This window comes from Sapajus apella, unplaced genomic scaffold (genome assembly GCF_009761245.1).
Source record: "Sapajus apella isolate SASKATOON/1434 unplaced genomic scaffold, GSC_monkey_1.0 scaffold3, whole genome shotgun sequence".
Lineage (NCBI taxonomy): Eukaryota > Metazoa > Chordata > Mammalia > Primates > Cebidae > Sapajus > Sapajus apella.
The window spans coordinates 25,967,687-25,980,084 of NW_022436943.1; the positions used below are offsets into that span (position 1 = coordinate 25,967,687).

Here is a 12,398-nt window from a genome sequence, read left to right on the forward strand (position 1 = left end):
TCCATGTATTGCAACTAGAAGGGTAGAGTTTTTGCCAACAGAGACAGGAAAGGCTGAGGGCAGACAAGGATTTAAAGTGTTGTGTGGCGCCGACTGAAGAGCAGATGTTTGGCTTCCCTACATTATTTGTCCTGCTCTTCTCTAATCCTCATCATGGCCCAATTAGAGGGCACTACTCTGTGTCTAATGCCCTGCTAGGTACATCACATGCATTTTTCTCTCATTGATCGGATCTTTCACAAATGGGGAAGCTGAGATCCAGACAGGCTGAATCACTTGTTCTATGTGATAGGGCTAGTAAGTTCTATGTGATAGGGATTTGACTCAATAACCATCTCCTTTGGTCAGATTCTGGATGTGTAGGGCTGAGGGCCCCACGGGGTCGCAGGGTGTCCTTTATGCTGTGCTGAGGCGCAGGATCCAAGAAATAAAGAGACAAGACACAGAAGTACAAGGAAAACGCAGCTGGGCTCAAGGGGCCACGCCACCTAGACTCAATAACCATCTCCTGTGTTCAAATTCTGGTCAGATTCTGGATGTATTTTGTAGCTGTGTTACTCTGGACAACTTAGTTAACCTTTGTGCGTGTGTGTGTAATATTTGATGGAATGCCACTGTCTTGGTGTTATTGGTGAATCTGACAGCTCAGTGACAGTTCTCTTTTTTATTTTTTTGAGTTGGAGTCTTGCTCTGTCGCCCAGGCTGGAGTGCAGTGGTGTGATCTCAGCTCACTCCAGTCTCTGCCTCCCGGGTTCAAGCAATTTTCCTGCCTCAGCCTCCTGAGAAGCTAGGATTACAGGCCGTACCGCTACGCCTGGCTAATTTTTTATATTTTCAGTAGAGACAGGGTTTTGCCATGTTGGCCAGGCTGGTCTGGAACTCCTAACCTCAGGTGATCCACCCACCTGGGCTTCCCAAAGTGCTGGCATTACAGGTGTGAGCCACCGCACCAGGCCTTGAGTGACAGTTTTCTTTGCATAGTCAGTCAACTTTGCATGATACAAATTTAATGGTAGATTATATAATAAATATCACATAGGCTGTACAAGTTTTTAGCAAAGAGAGGCCCTGAAAGACTAAAATGGGGAAAATCCTGAAAAATTTTTTGGAGGATGGGATGTTGCAGCTGGACTTTGATAAGAGTACAGTTTAGATAGAGAAGCAGGAAGGGAATTTCAGGCAGGGAAAGAGCCTGAGCAAAGGTATAGAAGTAGGAATGGGCATCTTTAGGGAGCTGCAGAGAAAATGGCTTAATTCCTTCTATTAGGTAGTAGAAGGAAGTAAATTTTGAAAAGTAGATTGGGGTCAGATAGTGGAGGACCTTAAATGTCAGACAGAGGATTTTGGACTTGGTATTATAGGCAGTAAAAGTCATAGTACGCTCTGAAAAATTAGTTTCTATGAAGATTATTTCACTAGCCTTCAATATGGATAAAAGAGGGGAAAATTGAAGGCATGAAGAGATAAGACTAAAGCTGTAATAACAAATATGGCTTCATTTAAGGGATAAAGAAAAAAAATAATAGCTAGCATGTATGCAGCTTTTGTGGTGTGTCAGTGTGTTTAATTCTGACAAAAGTAGTAGAAAGTGAATATCATTATTCTGGCTAGTTTGGGGTATATCTTCATTATATAGGTGAAGAAACTGATACACAGAAAGGTTAACTAAGTAATCCAGGGTAACACAACTAATAAGTGGTGCAGTCACGATTTGCACTGAGGCAGTCTGGCTTCAGAGTCTGGATTTTGAAACAGTAGATAAGGTTTGGCTTTGAGTGACTGGGGATAAATAATGATGAGGAGTGCCTGGTTAAGAAATGATGATTAGCTTAGGGTTGAAGACATTGAGTTTAAATTGACAACAAGATTCTTTTTTAAAAAAACTTTTATTTTACATTCAGGGGTACATGTGCAGGTTTGTTGTATAGGTAAACTCATGTCATGAGTTTGATGTACAGATTATTTTATCACCCAGGTACTAAGCCTAGTACTCAATAGTTATTTTGTATGCTCATCTCTCCTCTCACCGTCTACCCTCTGGTAGGCACCAGTGTCTGTTGTCTGTGTCCATTTGTTCTCATCTTTTAGCTCCCACTTATCAGTGAGAACATGCAGTATTTCTATTCCTGTGTTAGTTTAAGGATAATCACTTCTGGCTCCATCCATGTTCCTGCAAAAATAATGATCTTGTTCTTTTTTATGGCTGCATAGTACTCCATGAGGTACATGTACCACATTTTCTTTATCCATTCTTCCATTGATCGGCATTTGAGTTGATTCCATGAGAAAAGGATTCTACGTAGAAATACAAAAATGGTTCTCACGTAACATATACCTGTTAGTCATTAAGGTAGAGGAATGAAAGCTGTAAGAATTAACGATGGAGAGAAATAAGAAAAGGGCCAATGAATGGTCAGAGTTAGAGAAATAAGAGGAGATTTCAGGTATTAGAAATTAGAAAAGAATAGTTTGCTAAAGAGAAGAACCACCTTAGCATAGTGTCTCACAAGTAAGGCAGGATTTTACAAAAGTAAAAAACAGCCAAGAGTTAAGATCTGAGAACAGCCCACTGTACCTTTGAGCTGGTTATTAGTAGAAGCAGTTCTATGGAGGGTACTACTACTATCTATTATCTATTGAAAATCTGTAATGTACCCGGGACTTCATATGTAAATATCTGAGTGGCTCCTTTAGAATATATCATGATACGGAGGAAGAGATGGAAGCTCAAAGAGATACTTGCTCATCAAGGAGATGAGCAACTCGTCTAAATTTACTCATTGATAACCTGAAGTTACTCAACTCCAAAAGCAACTTCTCCCTAGATCAAGACAAAAATTCCATAAAACACAAACCAATGCCCTTGTAGGAGCTATGAAAGGAATGGATACGAGAAGTTAATTAAAAGTAATTTTATGTGCAGACTTTACCATCCTAGTTTTTCCTTTGTTATTTTCTTTTAATTTGTTTTCTTTTCTTTCCTTTTTTTTTTTTTTTTTTTTGAAACAGAATCTCACTCTTTTTGCCCAGGCTGGAGTGCAGTGGTGTGATATCAGCTCACTGCAACCTCCGCCTCTCAGGTTCAAGTGATTCTCCTGCCTCAGCCTCCCAAGTAGCTGGGACTGCAGGCACTTGCCACCACGCCCAGCTAATTTTTTGTATTTGTAGTAGAGACTGGGTTTCACCGGCTTAGCCAGGATGGTCTCAATCTCCTGACCTTGTGATCCACCCGCCTCAGCCTCCCAAAGTGCTGGGATTACAGGTGTGAGCCACTGTGCCCGGTGAGGGCTGATTTTCAATAGATCATAGAGCGGTAGCTGCCCTACTACATAAGAAGCCCTGACCCAGAAGCAGATCATCCACTGATGATTTAGCACTGGGTTCCCCATGAACGTGCATTCTGTGACCGGCATTGCCCTAGTTTTTGTTTTCGATTCCAAGTGTCTTTTACAAGTGGATTTGTGTCTGGATCTGTTGACCGTTACTGCACATATCTTTAGAAGGGGGAAATGTTATGTGTTAAGCCTATGCTTCTTCCCAGCAAAGCATTCCTGCATTGACTCCTCTGTACTAAGGGGAGCATGGAGAGGGTTGTCCTGGCAGAGTGATCTGGAGCCATGCAGGCTGGCTGGTCTTGGTCTCAGCCGCACAGCTGGGTGGTCCCTTTCATAGCTTCAGCTGATGACTGGTCTCTCAGCCATCTTCCAGCATCCACAGAGTGAAGTCATGGATTAAAGTAAAGGAATGAAAAAAAATTGTCAATGTGAAATGACAGCCTTGCTGTGATTGCTCTGGTGATCACTGAAATTTTTCTCCAAAGAAGGACCTTGAGATCGAGTTTACAATAACTCTTTACCGTTCTGTGTTTGAGGACATAGCCCACCTAAAGCCTTACAAAGGACATTTAAGAAGTGGTCCAGAGTAGAATTAGAATTGCCCTTCGAAAAGAGCAATAATAAAACAGCTTCAGAGTGTTCCTAACTCTGGTGAAAGCTGCTCTATGAAACTTTCCTTTCTTTACAAGTCTATATTTTTGTTCAGTGTACCAGAGAGATTATTCTGTTTTTATTAAACTTCATTCAACAGTGCTCTGTACCAGGGAGATTATAATCTACAAAGAAAAAAACCAAAGTCATTACCTAAAGGGAAGAGCATAAAAGGCCCCTGTGGCTGTCAAGAATGGCAAAGAAATGGCTAATAAAGTTGTGATTTCCCCGAATATTGTTTCCACTGATTATGTAAGGACTCATCAGCGATTTCATTATAGGAGAAAGACTGATGGAGCTCTTACATTTATGAGCAAAGCTTTGTGCCAGGAAAGATGAAATCAACAAGCTAAGAGACCCAGCAGGAGGGAGTAGGGATTTTAAGAAAGAAGATTTAGGGGAAAACCTCTCCAGTGAATCAGGGCATATCTTAGTGAAAATTGAGACTTGGCTCTGATCCTTCAGCTTGGTGCTTCCTGCTAAACTTTTGAAATGTAGCCAGTGTTATAATTAACACCTCACCCCACCCCCGCTCCTCCACAGCAACATGTACTTCTTTGAGGCATGACAGAGTAAAATCCTTATCCTTTTCAATGGTGTGATAATTCCAAATAACGTGAAGTCCTTCCCACAGGACTGGGCATTACTGGAAGTTTGCATGATGCCTGTGCCCTCGTGAGTAATGACCGAGATTCCAAATCCTCTATTTACTCTTCAAGTGAAGGCTGCAGACCAGGCAACCAGGGTGGCCCCAACTAATCAATTGTTGGGGGTTAGGTGACACTGTCATAGCCCAGGTCCACTACCTCTGCCTTCTTAGTTCTTCCTGGAGGCCTCATGATAGACCCTCAGGAGTCCACCAGCATTTCCTGTCTCCAAATCCAACCCTGCATAGTTAGAAGTTTTCTACATGGAAATGTTATTTTATCATTAAATATGTAAATTTTTCTAACGGAGTCTCCAAAATAAATACAAATGTGCTCCTTTTGTAAGAAAATGCCATTATTCTGTACTACCAAAATACCCTTCACTTTATTTTATTTCAGTTTTGAGATGGAGTCTTGCTCTGTCACACAGGCTTGAGTGCAATGGCATAGTCTTGACTTATTGCAACCTCTGCCTCCCCAGTTTAAGTGATTCTCCTGCCTCAGCCTCCCAAGTAGCTGGGATTACAGGTGTGCACCACTGCACCTGGCTAATTTTTGTATTTTTAGTAGAGATGGGGTTTCATCGTGTTAGCCAGGCTGGTCTCGAAATCCTGACCTTGTGATCTGCCCACCTCAACCTCCCAAGGTGCTGGCATTATAGGCGTGAGCCTTATCCTTCACTTTAAAAAGCGTTTCTCACATCCCTCCATTTCAGCATTGACCAGCACATTCCCACCTATGCTTCAGCTTTGGTAGAAACATTGGCCCACTTCTTTGTCCTCTCATTAGTTCCCTCTGTCGTGTGCCCTCACAACACCACCTGTGTCCTTTCTCACACGCATGGCCCTATAATAGTGATATTCTCTCTCCCTGGCAGGTGCATGGGGTAAGGAAGAGTATGTCACATGCCACTCCATCCTTAACCAGCACAATGTCTAGCACCTCTTAGACTCTTAATAAATATTTTAAGAATATAGTTAAATGAACAACTTAAATTTCCCTTCAATTAATGACTATCTTTAAAGCTTTTAAATTATACTCAACTTTACTAAAAATGAATATATCCACAAACTTTACAGGAACATAAAACTGTGCAGTGATAATCATACCTGTGATTTGTAAAGCACTCTGCAGTTTGCAGAATCCTATTTTTTCAATTATTTGATTTTCATAAGCACGTTGTAAGTTAAGTAGGGTGGGCATTGCTATTCCTATTTAAGGCAGAAGAAACTGAAGGTTAGACGTTATCCAGCTTCCCCCCACTGTAAATAGTGAACAAGTACCTTCTTCTAAGGCCTATGCTGCTCCATGTCATGACGGTGCTCAATGGTATCGTAGTAAGTCTGCCAACCAGGGTGTTTTCTCATGTATTCCAAGAAGCCTCATTATACCCTTGTAATCCAACTCATTTGCAATTGAGTCGATGTTCTCTTTTTCTTTCCAATGAGTTTCACCAAACACTGGCTCAAAGAGCCTGATTCAGAGGCCTAGCAACCATCTAGCCCAGAATTCCACTCAGCTAAACATGCCTTTCCCATCTGCCTCACCCAAATATGTCTTATGTCAGTGTCCTTTTTCTGACCTTATATCAAGGCATGCACCATGACAGCACATAAAGGGCCCTTGACACAGTCTTGGTTGTGAGTTTACACCAGTTCTCCATCACAGAGTGAGCTAAGGAACCATCTACCATTAGGAGATCTCACAGGAGTGTCAGCAAAAATAGACCTCTTTTTTTCCCCTCCTTTTCTTTATTTTCTACTTTTTTATTTCTACATTTTTCATTTTAATAGCTGTAGAGGTACAGGTGGTTTTTAGTTAGATGGGTGAATTGTATAGTGGTGAAGTCTGGGCTTTTAGTGCATTTGAAAAGTGTACGTTGTACCAATGTTTATTACATCACTCTGTTTGCGTTTGCGTATCCATAGCTGCTTAGCTCCCACTTTACGTGAGAACATGTGGTATTTGTTTTTGTCATTGTTCCTGAGTTACTTCACTTAGGATAGTAGCCTCCAGTTCCACCCATGTGGCTGCAAAAGACCTTATTCATTCTTTTTTATGGCTGAGTGGTATTTCATTGTGTGTGTGCACACCACATTTTCTTTATCCACTCATCGATTGATGGGTACATAGGTTTTTTCCATAGCTTTGCAATTGTGAATTGTGCTGTAATAAACAGACAAGTGGAGGTGTCTTTTTTTTTTTTTTTTTTTTTAAATATAATGACTTCTTTTCCTTTGGGTAAATACCTAGCAATGGGATTGCTGGAAAAAATGGTAGAACTACTTTTGGTTCTTTGAGAAATCTCCATACTGTTTTCCATAGATATTGTACTAATATACATTCCTAACAATGATGTATAAGTGTTCCCTTTTTGCCGCATCTCCTCCAATATATATTGGTTCTTGGCAAAAGGAGACCTCTTTCATGGCTGCATGACCATCAGAAGGCCTTAGCAGTTGCATTTCCATTGACTGATGTTGGTGTTTCCTTCCTTTCACATGTCCCTGCCATGCTACGCTGTGTTGACATAGATGTTACTGAAATACAATATCTCATTGTTCCATTTCAATGAACAAGCATACAAGGGCTAGGAGAGAAGTGACCAAACCTCTGCAGGCTCTGTTATTTGATAGCTGAGTACCTAGCATGGGGAGATGCTGAGGGCTGTCGTGGTCTTTGGGTGCTTGAGTCGATACTCACTGGAAGTCTTGCCTTGTTTGCCAATTGCTGCTTTATGCAAGGCTGGCTTGGTCAAGATTGACTCCTACCCATTTCTGTCTCTACTGTCAATTCCCCATATAGACTCCCTCATTCTCCATGATGGTCTTTGTAGTTTGCAGCTTGTTTCTTTTTTTCCTACATCTGTCAGCTCATGCCTGTAGCTTGTAGCTTTTATATCACCTAAATATTGTAGAATTCTGTAGCAGCACAGGATCTATAATAGAGTCCATCTCATTACTGTTGTTCCATATCATTTTACACAGCATTACCTGTAATACATTGTGTTTGCAAAGTAGCTTGCATTGCCTTTTGAAATGGAGACATGGGTTGGTCTATAGTTTGCTAGTAATTTCAAGCATAAACTAGATAAAACAGTTTTCAAAAATCATTAGCATATTGATTACATTTAATATCTTGCACATATTTATAATGAGAACTCGGAGAATTTTAAATCTTCTCTCTCTTAGGGTTCCATTCTTGCATTTATTAATAAAGAATAATTAGGCCAGGTGTGGTGGTGCACGCCTGTAATCCTAGCACTTTGGGAGGCTGAGGCAGATGGATTACCTGAGGTCAGGAGTTTGAGACCAGCCTAGCCAACATGGCAAAACCCTGTCTCTACTAAAAATACAAAAATTAGCTGGGTGTGGTGGCGGGCACCTGTAATCCCAGTTACTTGGGAGGCTGAGACAGAGAATCCTTGAACCCGAGAGGTTTCAGTGAGCTGAGCTTGTGCCATTTCATTTCAGCCTGGACAAGAGCAAAATTCTGTCTCAAAAAAAGAAAAAAATAATAATTAAATAAAATTACTTGGCCACTAGAATGACTAGATACAAAGCCTTGTGTTTAAAGACAACCAACTGTCTTAGTCAATTTTGTGCTGCTATAACAGAATACCTGACCCTGGGTAGAAACTTATTGGCCCACAATTCTGGAGGCTGGGAAGTCCAGGATTGAAGCACGGCATCTGACAAAGGCCTTCTTGCTGCATCATCTTATGGTGGAAGGTGGAAGGGTAAAGAGAGAGCAAGATGGAAAGAGAACAAGAATGGATGAAACTATTTCAGTCACAAGGAACCCACTCCTTTGATAATGGCATTAATCCATTCATGACCTAAACACCTCTTAACGAGGAGTGGGCCCAACACCACGTGGAAGCCCTACCTTCCAATACCATCACAATGTTGATTAAATTTTGCTTAGATTTTGGAGGGGATGAACATTCAAAGCATAACACCAACATATACTACTGGTACTACTTTTTAAAGACTTAATATTACTTCTCATAGACAGTAAAAACATAAACCAATGGCTATCGCTTTAACTTTAATCTTCTTCCCTTCCCGCTCCCCCATTCTGGGGAAATAAAAATTAATGTTTGTAGTCATGTAATGTGTATATTATTAGGGGTAAAAAAAATTTTCCCTCTCTGATAATGAACCTCACATTTCTTTTGCTTTTACAGTAATAAAAGACTAGTGGCCTTGGTGCCCATGCCCAGTGACCCTCCATTCAATACTCGAAGAGCCTATACCAGTGAGGATGAAGCCTGGAAGTCATACTTGGAGAATCCCCTGACGGCGGCCACCAAGGCCATGATGAGCATTAATGGTGATGAGGACAGTGCTGCTGCCCTCGGCCTGCTCTATGACTATTACAAGGTAGGTCCCCAGCCTCCACTTTCCTCTTGTTCCTGCTTCAGGACATCCCCTTGCTGGGGAGAAGAAGGAACAGATTATTTGTCCCAGGCCAGGGAACTATCAGTATTTCCAAACTCAGTATAGAATTCAGCCTCTTCCTGTTCTCATTGACCCCTGTTCCCCATCTATGAAGCTCAAATTTATCACTAACCCAGAGGAAGTGTTTATTTTGGGATGAGTATTTTTTTTGTTCTTTGTTCACATGCATGCATATTCTTTGCATATTATCCTTACTTGTATTACAGATGCTTTCTTGTTACCATTTTTACTTTAGGATTATTATTTTTGCTGAAGGAGGTATATTACATTGTGTGCCTTTATTAGTTCACTTTCACTCTGCTGATAAAGACATATCCGAGACTGAGAAGAAAAAGAGGTTTAATTGGACTTAGAGTTCCACATGGCTAGGGAGGCCTCAGAATCATGACAGGAGACAAAAGGCACTTCTGACATGGCAGTGGAAGAGAAAATTAAGAAGATGCAAAAGCAGAAACCACTTATAAAACCATCAGATCTTGTAAGACTTATTCACTATCATGAGAACAGTATGGGGGAAATTACCCCCATGATTCAAATGATCTCCTACAGGGCCCCTCCCACAACACCTGGGAATTATGTGAGTACAAATCAAGATGAGATTTGGGTGGGGACACAGAACCAAACCATATCAGTGGTTGTACCATAATTTAGTTATTGCTCAGTGGTTAAACACTTATGTTGCCTCCAGATTTTCCCATTTATAAGAAATATTCAGGGTTTCTGGATTTTTCAGTTTTAGGACGAACATTCCCATGAACACTTTTATGGAAGACTTTTGCAGCAATTTCAAAACCTCATTTTGTTACAACCCTAACTTTCTCCATTTGTATTGATGAATACTAAATTTTTATTTTGAAAAACTCTTAAAGCAAAATAAACATAATGCAGTTACATTACAAAAATTTACTTGCCATATACTACCTATAAAATAGGAGTGTTTCAGGAAATCAAACAAAAAACAGTGGTTTATCTCAAGCATAAAGAACTATGCCTGGTATGACCTACTCCTTTTGAATTATTGAAGTGTAAAAAATCAACAAGTATTTACTGAATGAAATTTATTGCCTGCCTTGATTGTGAACACCTTTGGCTGATACTGGGAACTGGCACAAGTGTGAGGATGGCTGTGTTTATTTTGGTGGTTGGGCACCATGAACTCTTATTTCAGAATAAGGACTGAATCCCACCTCCCCTTCTCCCTCCATCAAAAAAAACCAAAGTTTTTGGCAAAATCTTGCAGGAGAGATAATTTCCCTTTTAGTAACCTTTGGTCTCTGCTTTCTGTTTCCTTTCTGCTTCCTACTTTCTGTTAACTTTCAGCAGCCTCCACTTCGTAAGCTATTGTCTCCTGTCTCTCCCCCAAAACAGTTCTCACACTTTCAAACGATCTCCCACTATCACCACCTCTGGCATTGCCACCACACCTACTCTTCTGCCAGAGGTTTCTAAAATTACACATTCCTTTTCCAACTTCTTTCCCATTAAAACACTCAGGAGGAACTCCTCCTGGGGGAGATGATTGAAAACAAAGCGAGGCTTTATCTAAGATGGAGAGCAAGCTATGAGTGGCAGGTGCAGATGACTGACAGGTAGGTCCGACCAGGGTATTTTAAATAAGGATATTGCTAACTCAAATAAATGCATCCTTTACAGTTAGGAAGTGCTGAAGAAATATATAAAGGGCTTTCTATTGGTCTAGGCTTGCTGCAGTCTAGGCTGACTTTCCTGCTTATCAAGAGAGCCAGTGCTGGCAGATTGTGATCACCCTCTTATGAAGGCATAAAACTTCCAGCAGGACTCCTGACATAGCAGGAAGGACTTTAATTTTGGGGAACTTGTGCTCCAGATGAAAGGATACTTTATTTTAAGGCCTAAACTACATTACATGTAAGTAAGGCTATTTTCTCTACAGTGAAGGGGAATTCCTGGGGGAAAAAAAAAAAAAAAGTCTGAAAACCAAAATGATTTCATGGTAGGCTTTTTTCTTCTTCTTTTCTGGCTGTGGTTGTTTTATAGTTTTCATCCTTTCTGATTGAGTATCTCATTTGACAAATGCAAGGATAAATTCTAAATGTTTCGGATCAAAAATTTTCAAAACGTATTGAGGATAGTTGGGAAGCACAGAACTCATTAAATTAGGGTGCCTCGTGTTCTGGGCCATTTCCTGAGGGCGTAACTTTTTTGGCAATTCTTTTTTTGTATTAGCTGAGAAAGAGAAGCATACCATGAAACAAACATAATTAGTAATTCTTTTTTTTCTTTTTTCTTTCTTTTTCTTTTCTTCTTCTTTTTTTTTTTTTTTTTTTTTTTTGTGAGATGGAGTCTCCACCTGTCACCCAGGCTGGAGTGCACTGGCGCAATCTCAGCTCACTGCAACCTGTGCCTCCTGGGTTCAAGCAATTCTCCTGCCTCAGCCTCCCAAGTAGATGGGATTACAGATGTGCACCACCATGCTCACTATTTTTTTTTTTTTTAATTTTTAGTAGAGATAGGGTTTCACCATGTTGGCAAGGCTGGTCTCAAGCTCCTGACCTCATGATCCACCTGCCTTGGCCTCCCAAAATGCTGGGATTATAGGTGTGAGCCACCACACCCGGCCGTTTTTTGTGTTTTTAGTAGAGACAGGATTTGGCCATGTTGGGCAGGCTGCTCTTGAACCCCCAGTCTCGAGTGATCCACCCGCCTCAGCCTCTCAAAGTGCTGGGATTATAGGCATGAGTCACCACATCCACTCCATAATTAGTAATTTGTGAAGCCAATGTATTTTATTTCCCACAGATGCAGGGGATAATTAGGTATTAGTAAATATGGGTGATTAAGTACTAGTAAATGTGTTACCTAGATTACCTGTCCTTTTGTATATTTGCTAGCATTTAAAGGAAAGTTGAAATACTGCTTTCTGTAAATATTCTGAGATACCAGGTAGGGAGTTTACAGAAAACTCAAGGTGCAGCCAAGTCTATGACTCCTTCTGTTGAATTAATATTTTCCAAGACCATGTGGACTACTAGAGTTATATAGCTTCTTTTATTTCGCACAAGCTTTGCTATATTTTTGCTTGGAACATTTTAGTGTTTGTGGAAAGAATGGGTCTTGTTTTCATTCTATGTTCAAATGATCATTCTGAAGCCCTTTTCAGTATCCTGGGTGTTCACAGCTTATATATGTTGGTGTTAAAGTTATAAGAAAGTTAAATGTCTCTTGAGGATAGAACTTTTTCTGTAGTCAAGTGAAATGTTAATGAAACAAAGCAGTTCTGGGTTTTTAGTGCAAACTCTGAGAAATTGCTGCCAAGTTATCAT

The 12,398-nt window shown here is 40.5% G+C and overlaps 1 protein-coding gene across 1 annotated transcript in view; it reads left to right on the forward strand.

Annotated features, from left to right (window-relative positions):
• GRHL2 (grainyhead like transcription factor 2) overlaps positions 1–12,398 on the forward strand; it is a 190,658-nt gene that overhangs the window by 41,828 nt on the left and 136,432 nt on the right. Inside the window, exon 2 of the mRNA XM_032247908.1 lies at positions 8,823–9,018. Within this exon, the coding sequence (XP_032103799.1) occupies positions 8,823–9,018 (196 nt within the window). The remainder of the gene's footprint in view (positions 1–8,822; positions 9,019–12,398) is intronic.